At 39.1% G+C, this 10,162-nt stretch overlaps 1 protein-coding gene across 2 annotated transcripts; it reads left to right on the top strand.

Moving 5' to 3' along the window:
- Positions 1 to 638: 638 nt before the first annotated feature.
- tnnt1 (troponin T type 1 (skeletal, slow)) lies at positions 639 to 7,329 on the top strand. 2 transcript variants are annotated; one of them, XM_084371084.1, is made up of 13 exons: positions 640 to 645; positions 766 to 837; positions 1,137 to 1,154; positions 3,420 to 3,440; positions 3,994 to 4,012; positions 4,110 to 4,170; positions 4,972 to 5,088; positions 5,467 to 5,544; positions 5,887 to 6,000; positions 6,092 to 6,201; positions 6,554 to 6,644; positions 6,795 to 6,835; positions 6,940 to 7,329. In XM_084371084.1, the coding sequence occupies exons 6-13, from the start codon at positions 4,114 to 4,116 to the stop codon at positions 6,983 to 6,985; spliced, it is 654 nt and encodes a 217-aa protein (XP_084227210.1). In that variant the 5' UTR covers positions 640 to 645; positions 766 to 837; positions 1,137 to 1,154; positions 3,420 to 3,440; positions 3,994 to 4,012; positions 4,110 to 4,113; the 3' UTR covers positions 6,986 to 7,329. The 2 variants fall into 2 exon arrangements, with proteins under 2 accessions (XP_084227209.1, XP_084227210.1); XM_084371083.1 differs by lacking the exon at positions 3,420 to 3,440 and having other exon boundaries at positions 639 to 645.
- The last annotated feature ends 2,833 nt before the right edge of the window (positions 7,330 to 10,162 follow it).

The following is a 10,162-nucleotide window of genomic DNA, read 5'->3' as shown; positions in this document are numbered from 1 at the left end:
TTCAAGCCTGCATTTGCATAATATTTGTTGCTCAGTATTTTAAAATTAACCTTTAATTATTGTATATTTTGTTTTAATCCAGGTAGATAGTATCTTTTTTTTTTTTAAATAATCATTTACAACCCCATTCCAAAAAAAGTTAAGAAGCTGTAAAAACATAAATAAAACAGAATGTGATCATTTGGTAATGCTTCTGAACATGTTCTCAATTGAAAACACTTAAAAGACAATGTATTTAGTGTTTGACTGTATTAGCTCATTGTTTTTTGTATATATCTGCTTATTCTGTGTTTGATACCTGTGACACAAGTCAAACAAGTTGAGACAGGGACAACTACAGACTGGGGAAGTTGTGAAATGCTGAAAAAACACGTGATTCCAATGAACAGGTTCAAACACACCTATTATGTTATTAAGACTGTCTTTTATGCACGTTTACTTTTAATCATCTGAGTATTTCCCTGCATCTGTTATCCTCTCCTAATGGGTTTCTCTTTATTGCAGCCATGTCAGACGTAGAGGAGGAGTACGAGTGAGTAGAGCAGCATCCCTCACAGCTTTTTATTTTACATCACTTGTTTATTTCAATTACTGATTAACTCCTTCATTATTAATTCTCTCATTTCTCCAGGGAGCAGGCGGAGGGTGAGTATAGTTTTCCATATTTGTCACACATTTTGTGTCCGTCACAAACCCAATGAAAATCATCGATACATGGGACATGAAAAAATATTAATGTCTCTGGTTCTCCTTCCTTTCTCCTAGAAGCTGAGGAGGAGCAGGAGGCTGAGCCTGAACAAGAGGAGGAGACTGAGCAGGTTGAGGAGGATGCAGAAGGTAGGGTTTAGGAAAACTCCCAGAATGCAAAGCAGATGTATAGGGCAACTGCGTCGTAGAGGAAGTCTCCTGGTCAAATCTGTTGAAAAGACGATACAAAAAATGTAAAAACAGTGTTGTGATCATGATAAAATGTCTTCGAGGAGATGAATATGTCACCTTGTTCTCTGAAGAACCTCTCTTCTTCTCTCTTTTCTTTATAATTGTGAGATATGGGTGACACTGCACTAACTCTCACCTATCAACTTCCCCTCCATTCTGCTTTCCCATTGGCTGATGCTGCTGGTTCGGACCTTCAGAGCAGCAAGAGTATCAAGGTAAGGTGACTGCATGCCCATCCTCAGTCACATTTATGGCTAGCCCTAAAAGCCAGAGCAAATTTGTTTTTAGATACAGTATGTTTTTAATGTTTATTTGTTAAAAAGAAGAAGAAGAGGTTGTTTATTTGTAGCCTACCTGATATTGAATCACACCTGGAACACTGTTGAGACAGATTGTAGATAGATATTTTTACCTGCATTGTATTTTGGTACCAAATGTGAGTTAGACATCAAACCATCACAATGCTTTTCCAAACAAATATGAATATATGAATGTGGACAAAGTCACATGTCATACCTGAGCATATTTCCAGTGACATGTTCATCATGCCTTGTTGTGAACATTTGACTGCTTTTTCCATTGCCTGCTGTTGCAGCAGTGTTTTAAAGGTAAAAACAACCAAAACAGAAATAAAATGTGACATTTCTGTAATCTTGTCTGCTTTAGTAAGCATGTTTAATTCGAAAATCAATACATTTCTAAAGATCTAAAGTTGCACATATTTTTTATAAGTTGACAGTGGATCGAACAATAACGTGTAATATGAAAAGGATAGATTGATTGACTAGCGTATTTAGAACAGCAACAACAACAACAGTGTTGTGGAGCTCATTCTACTGCTCCCAACAAACCATACCATCACTTAGTTTAAGAGCCCCAAGTAATAGGGAACCATTATGTTATGGTGCTGTAATTACTAGATGTCTTATTATTCAGAATTAAATCTCAGTGATAGTAGGCTGCCACCAGCCTGGAGATGATCCACACCCTGTGAATTGTGGGTTAATTTGTTAGATAGTTCACTGTTTCCTTGCTCTGTAGCTTAACACTTTCTGTGGAGCAACATCTGGATCTCAAAGATATCAGCAACTTACAGCTGTCTTGGCTAAATTTTGGAGAAACGTATTCATGTTCACCAAAAGTGGCCATGCAGTCCAAGACGATAGAAATATCACACTGGTATGAAGGTTCTGTTAAAGAACATTTTTTACCTTTAAAAAGTTGTGAAATATTTCTACTGCTGCAATCATTGTATGTATTCTGACATTCATAATTATACAAATGCACATAACAGATGTGAGTTTTAGTCCTCTGAGGATTTAAACCTTGATGAGCAGGACCAAAGTTGGACCATCACACGTTAGGGCAAAATGGCTGGACTGTGATTCTTAGACCACGCCCATTAAGGTTTAACTCAACCAATGAGAATATTCTAACTCAGAGAAATGTTTAAATCAGTAAAACTCCAATCTGCTTGTACACAGTGATCAGTATGTGCATTATATAATAATGAATGTTCACAGAATGTTCCACAAAACTACATTTCCCTACAGCCACAGTGAGTGGTAAATATTACCGGCAGTGAATGGCTCTCAGTGCATGACGGGAAATGATAGTTTTAAAGTAATAGTTAAACATTTTGGGAAATACGCTTATTTACTGTCTTTCTGTGAGTTATGAGAACAGATTGATGCCACTCTCATGTCTTAATGGTCAATATTAAGCTACAGCCAGCAGTTAGCTTAGCATTAAGGCTGGAAACAGGAGAAAACAGCTTGCTTGCTACCAGCAACTCTAAACTCATGTTAATTAGTGATCTTTAGAGTTGCTTGTTGGCAGATTTTGTTAACCTAATTGGATATCAGGATAGCTGTTTCCTCCAATTTCTAAAGCTGAACTAACTGGCACTAGCTTCATATGAACTACACAAGTGCAAGAGTAGTGTCATCTTATTCTCTGCAAAAAGCCAGTAAGCATGTTTTCCAAAATGTCTAACTATTTCTTGAAGCTTGCTGCCTCTGCAGTTACAGATATGAACTTGGGACTTTCGATCCTTCCACACCTTTTCCCTCCATATGTCCACATGTTTTCCCCCCATCTTTGATTTGACACTTTGTCATTCCAGTCTTTTCTTTTTTCATGTGTGTCTCTATCATCTATCATCTGATGTGTTGATTTCCTCCTTCCCTCCTGTGGTTCTTTACGTTTTCATGTCTTTTGTATGACATCCTCCATCCAACTGTCTTTTCTTCCCTCCTCGATACCTCCTGTTTATCCATTTTTCCTTCATTCCTTCCCTACTTCTGTTCCTCATCTCATCCTTTCTTCCTTGCTTCCTCTCCTCCGCCTCGCCTTTTCTATTCCATTGCCCTCCTCGTGTTCTTTTTGCCCATCATTAATGACTCCTTTGTTGCACCATCTGCTCTTTTTGTTACCCTCCATCCACCTTTCAATCTGTCTTTTTGTGGCTGGTCCATCAGATCAAGATGCCCAGGAGGAAGGTGAGAAATAGTTGACGTGTGGTTCCCAAAGGGTTAAAAACACCTTTAAAAACTCTCCTCTCCTCAGGCTCAACACCATGTTGGCTAACTAAGATTAGTTTGACCTCAAATGAATTATCTAACATATTAAAATTAGATCTACTCCTTTAACTCCCGCTGGATTCAACTGTCTTCAAAGCACATATGTAGTAATATATAAGTAAGTAATTTGGTCTCCTTAGTAGTTAAAAAAGCTGTATGATCCAGACCATAATCACCCAAAATGCAACAGTGTAGAATTTCAGTGTAACTCTGGATTTGTAAAGCAAGTGTTTTGGATTAAAAACAGACAACCAGAAAAAACTTTTTGTCTTTGCTGTTTCGTTTTATCACAACTAATAAAATGCTTAATTGTATGTTGCCTTTTATTTTCTCAGTCCCACACTTGCAGTGCTTTCAGTCACATTAACAGCTTTATTAACACGTTTCAGATGTTTAAATCCGTTCACGTTTGAGCCTCACACTTATTCACTCGTGTGATCTTTTTTCTCGTCTTTCTCTCTTTCATTGACAGAGGAACGCCCCAAACCCAAGTATGTTCACTCAATTCTTTCTTTTTGTTGTTCTCAGTCCAATATCATAGCACTGTCTCAAAATTTTGGGCATTTTGTGTTTCCTTATATTTTCCAGACCCATGGTGCCTCAACTTGCGCCTCCAAAGATTCCTGAGGGGGACAGGGTGGATTTCGATGTAAGTTATGAACAGAGGATTAAACCAGATCAGTTTCATTTTCTTTGTTTTTGACTTTGCAGCTACGACATAAATTATCTGTGAACCACAACTGTTATAACTTGGGAAAAGTCAGTCCAGATTGGCTTCTGTTTCAATACTTTGCCTGTTATCGCTCATATCTGAGTGGCTGGACACCAAGTGTTCCCAATAACACAATTACATATCTTTATAAGGTCAAATTTGGCGTTCCACATAGATCCCTACTGGGACGACTTTTATTCTATGTCTGCCACTTGGTCACAGCTTCAAAAAATACAGCCTAAATGTATTGTTTCTATGCAGATGACACATATCTTAATTTAAGAGCAAATGACCCCTCCCAGCATGTGAAACTACACAGCCTCTTGTCGGAAGCATCAACTTTTCTGTTTTTGCATAACCAGAAGACTGAAATGCTTCTTGTTGGTCCAGCCAGGCATCAGTTCTCATGGAGGTTTACATCGTCTCAGCATCGAGAAATACAAGGAAGCTATAGTTTTGAATCTTTCTTTTTAGCAACATATCAAGAATATCAAAACCTACCTCTTTTCTTGAATTGTCCAACAGACAGCTCCCAGAGTCCTTACAAGATCAAAGAAGTTTGATTGTAGATGATTTTAGCTGTTTTTCATCCTTCTGACTCACAGGGATTTAAATCATGTGGCTTCTTCCTACATCTACAGTCGTATTACTCCATACTGACTCACATCTTTATGCTCCCTTGTTTGAACATTTTCATTGGTGTGCACTTCCTCATATTAGCCTTCCTTGTTCCATCAGGACATCCACAGGAAGCGTATGGAGAAGGACTTACTCGAGCTGCATACTCTGATCGACGTCCACTTCGAGCAGAGGAAGAAGGATGAAGAAGAACTTATCAGCCTCAAGGATCGAATTGTAAGTTGACCTAGATACTAACACTCCCTAGCTAGATTTGTGCAGAAAGATGAATGGGACAGTAAATACCTGATCCAGTGAATATCATATTAATTATTTAATGAATCACAAGGGCCACGGGTACGAATACTGGTCCTAGTATCTGATAATATTTTTGTACTTGTATGGATGTATTATTGATGGTACTTGACTTAAATACCGCTGACGCACAGTATGAACGTGAGGGGCGATGTTGCTAAATAAAAAAACATCTTTCGCCTTTATCTTTGAATGAGTTCAAAAATAGTAGTGTAATGAGATGGATTTTTTTTTTTTTATCCAAATGATGTTTAAGTCTTTAAATTTGCTTCATGTCTTATTTGCTCTGCTCTCCATCAGGAGCGCCGTCGGTCAGAGCGAGCTGAGATCCAGAGGGTCAGAACAGAGAAGGAGAAGGACAGACAGAACAGGATTGCGGTAACACAAACACTCCTACTCACACAGAAAGTGTACAAAAGTATCACCCAGTTCCACTCAGTGATATACTTGCCTAGACTGTAAGAGGCTTTGTATGTTGTATCTCAATAATACAATTGCCTGGTATGTTACAATTATTACCCAAATCATAAAATGTTACTATCTGATGACTGAATGTTCTGTACTACAATTATTTCTCTATTTTCGCAAACTATGTGACACCACTATTGATTTATATTATGTATTCAAAACGGCTCAATACTGTATCAAATCTCCCCGCCAGGTGCACAGAAATCCAATTCAACATGTAAATATGGTTTTCCTGTTGTCTTCATCTGACAGGAGGAACGTCACAGAAAAGAGGAAGAGGAGGCCAGGAAGAAGGCTGATGATGATGCCAAAAAAAAGAAAGTGCTGTCTGGCATGGGAGCCAACTTCGGAGGCTTCCTGGCCAAGGTCAGACAGCAGTGGAGGTGATGGTAAGAAGAAGGTAATGAGTCGATGAAGATACAGAAGATGACTGTGGACTGTGTGTGTTCTGTTCCAGGCTGAGTCGAGGAGGGGCAAGCGTCTAACAGGCAAAGAGATCAAGAGGAAGACTCTGGGTGAGAGAAGGCAGCCGCTGGGCATCGACAATTTAAGGGAGGATGCGCTCAAGTGAGTCTCCTCCAACTGTATTTCAGACATCCAAACAATGTTGCACCATTACTTGCAGCTTTAAACTGTGTTGTTTTCCTGAAAGGTGATAGAATTTATTTACCTGTATTCTATTGTAGATTTTTGACACAAAGAACAAAGATATTTTTGTTTTCAAGATTGGGGCTTAGCGTAGAGTCAGTCACTCACTTACAGCTTTAACATTTCAAACAAGACATACTAGCCAAATGATATGCATGGATTAGTGACAGTTGCCTTAAGGGCAAGCTGTGGAGACCTAGGTGAACATTAAAAAACATGAATTAAGGAATTATAGGGTCATATCCTTACAAATTGTGTCTGTTTTACCAAGGCAACGGGCCCAAGAGATGTGGAACTGGATCTACCAGCTGGAGTCAGAGAAGTTTGACTTCATGGAGCACATGAAACACCAGAGATATGAGGTACGACTGGGGTTGCAAACAGAAGTGGACAGGAATGTAACAGTGCTGACTGACAGAAAACTGATTAACAAAAATCTTGAACATTGATTAAAAATTAATAATTACATTTTTCCCTGCTACCTCTGAAGTCTTTTAATTTGCCTCCTGCAGATCATTGTGCTGCTGAACAGAATCCAACATGCTCAGAAATTGTGAGTAGTTACTTGTATGTAAAATAATGATAAACCGCATATCTGCTGTCACTGTTACACCCTCTCTTACTTTCTTTCTCCTCCCTCCTCTTCCCCTGCTACAGTAAAAAGGTCCATGGCAAAGGGAAGGTGGGCGGCCGCTGGAAGTAAACAGGGAAATCCGGAGAAAGAAAAAAAAAAAACACAACACATTGATAACAAAAAAGAGGAAGCGGTATAGGAATGGAGGAATCATACATTTCCTCTCCCAGTCCTCTCTGTAGACCTGCCCTGTGTGTGACAGATATTGAATGCTTCATGGTAAGAAACAGCTGTGATTTAACTTTGTCACAACCCATTTCTTTTGGCCAGGATTTTAAAGTTGTGCACTTGCATTAAATAAAACAACAATTTTCATCAATCTAATGTGTGTGGATCACAACACCAAGATTTCTCATTGGTTTGCTTTTAGCTGCTTTGCTCTGGTTTAGATGCATTATGTGATGACATCAGGGAATTCAATCAGGGTTAGTATGAAAAGAATCACTCTGAAAGAATAAATGTTGAACAAAAAAATGTCTGCAATCAGCTTCTTCATTCTGGTTTTATTGCTCCAAAGTTCCTGGGATTCTCTGTCTGGAGAAGTGTGTGCAAAAAGTCACCACCTGTAATACCTGGTTCAACCAATTAGGTCTTAACAAAGAGTCAGTTCTGTCCTGTGTCTTTCCTTTAGGCATATTTTTTGACTGTTATGGAGCCCCGGAGTGGACATGGAGAGAATCTATATATCTATATATCTATATATCTATATATCAAGGCCACCTTTTAGCGCTCAAAATGCCTTTGTGTATGGAGAGATTCAATTCATTACACTTTTTGTTTTATTTGTTCCCATGTTTTGATTCACTCCCTTTTTTTAATATCTTCGCACAAGATACAGTAAGTGTATAGCCAACAGAGAGCCGGCACAAAGGAGTAGCGTTGTTGATCATAGTGTAACGCTAATTTGGTCAATGTTTAACCAAAATCTATGTATGGTACTTTATTTTTAGCATTTGTGACGCCATACAATTATAACTGTTTATATTTACATATATTGATAATATTTCTATTGTATTTTTTGTTTTACACTGAAATGCTTTGTAACAGTAGAACTGGTGCAGCTCAGTACTGTAAGTTATATTAAAGTTTGCTAGCTTAGCAGAAAAAAACCCAGAGTCTCAAAGATTGAGCAAGAGGTTTTTTTTAATTTACCTATAAATCCAACTTATTATCTGTAATTAAAAAACATAGTACATAGTCTGCCTTTAAAGGCCATAACATAAAGCTTGCCCTTTAATACCACTTTATTATACATTTTTACCACCTTATGAATGACGCTTATGTGTCTGAACCAGACATATTCAAACATACATATACAGTGTCACATTGTAACACTGGCCAACATCAAGTCTAAAGCTGATCTGTGTTGGTGTTCATGCAGAGACAGATGCTCATCTCTGCATAGCAGCCTATCTGGAATGTTGCATAACGGCCACAACAGGGACAGTGGTTACGAGGCTTTTAGTGCTAGCAGTGGATTTCAGTGTTCATCTCACCTGTTGCAGGAATTCTGCTTGAGCGCTCTCTCAGAGATATGAGGAGATAACAGAGGGTGTGGATGGATGAGCATGAGTAAACAAACAGATGTGTAGAGATGATAGATGTAATGTTTGAATATGATGAAGGATCTGTGTTAGGTCTCTCCATCTAGGCGAGGGAGATTAAAAAAGCTGGGAACAATAGGTCCATAAATTTCAGTGTGGGTATGGCCCATCCCAACAGAACAAAGTTCATTTCTGAAGTAACGCTGGAAGCGCCAACAGCAGCTCAAACTCTTAGTGATGCACTCCCCTGTGTGAGTGAACACTGTCACTGCATCAGAATGAAGCTGGGAACACATCAGTTGGGTAAAAGGATCTTAGACACTCCACACTATATCATGGCAGCCTTGAGTTTTAATGATTTCTACAACTCTCACTGTCTCTGTGGAATGAGTGGAACACATACTACTTTGTAACAATAAACATTTATGAAGATTGATGTTTCGAGAAGGAGTTTACTATAGGTCTTCTGAAAAATGTGACCAGAGCTGCTGGGTGAAAAAAATATACATACAACAAATTGAATGACCAATTTTGGTGACGTAGAAAGTTGTGTCAATTGAATTTTCTTTCTGACATGGCCTCTTTAACTTCTTCTGAGTGTAATGACTGATTTATATCGGCTGGTGACTGTTCTCGGTCTATTTAAATAGGACTCGTTTGAAAAGCCTGTTAGACTCGTTACAGTCAGGAATGTCACTCGGAGCCATTTCAAAGCAGTCCACATGCTGTGGGGCTGTTTTGCTGCCAGTGGATCTGGTGCTCTACAGAAAGTAAATAGAATATTGAAAGAATAATATCCAAATTCTTCAGGAAAAACTGAAATCATCAGCCAGAAGATTGGCTCTTGTGTGCAGTTGGGCGTTCCAACAGGACAATGACCCCGAACACATCCTTGTTGTATTTCACTGGAACTTTTTAAACTTATTATGTTATGTACCTACATGTTTTATTATTACAGGCAGTTTCTTTCTGTTTCCTGTTCCCTCCTGTCAGTGGTAATTATATTTCCTGTACCCCACCCCCTCCCCCTACCTCTAATTCCTGCCTCACATGTTTGGCTCACTGCATGAGACAAGGACTAAAGAGGACACACTGTTAATCCAGTCTGTCACTCACTGCATCAAATCAGGGCACAAACACACACACACACACACACACATACGCACACTGACCTCACTGAAATAAAATGTATCAAGGAGGCCTGCAGTGCCTTTTGAATGTGAGGACCACAGTTTGTCCAGAAAAGCCTCCACATTCATACTGTAATTGGATTACTGGGACGAATGACAGCAATAATCACAGGGTGAAGGATTAGTTCCCCTCAGAAAATTACAGTTATTGGTTGAGTTCTTCTGACTTCAGCTGTAACAATACCGCTGAGGATATAATCCCTTTCTGAAACATGATATGTCATAAATATTTTATGGCTCAGATGGATTTCTCAAAAGATCGTGGCATCTTTAATCCTAAATGATGCATTTAACTGTGTGTGTGTGTGTGTGTGTGTGTGCGTGTATGGCGGTAGAATCGTGTCATAATGCGTGCGCACCTATCAACTGAACGTGTCACACGCGCATGCTTTGACGCCTGTGCAGCAAGCAGCGCCTGACGTGTAATGTAGTTTCCCCATTGACTTATAATGGTCCCCCGTTCACACGCACGTTCACGCGTATGACTGCTGCACGCCGGTAATCACACGCGT

The sequence above is a fragment of the Pagrus pagrus genome, assembly GCF_965226575.1.
Source record: "Pagrus pagrus genome assembly, chromosome: 13".
NCBI lineage: Eukaryota > Metazoa > Chordata > Actinopteri > Spariformes > Sparidae > Pagrus > Pagrus pagrus.
Note: the sequence above shows the minus strand (reverse complement) of the source record. Positions and strands in the feature narration are given on the sequence as shown.

Coding starts and splice junctions, on each gene's coding strand:
- tnnt1 (XM_084371083.1), top strand. CDS start 4,114: ATGGTGCCTCAACTTGCGCCTCCAAAGATTCCTGAGGGGGACAGGGTG. Junction 5,545..5,886: donor ACAGACAGAACAGGATTGCG/GTAACACAAACA, acceptor TTCATCTGACAG/GAGGAACGTCACAGAAAAGA. Junction 6,645..6,794: donor TGAAACACCAGAGATATGAG/GTACGACTGGGG, acceptor TGCCTCCTGCAG/ATCATTGTGCTGCTGAACAG.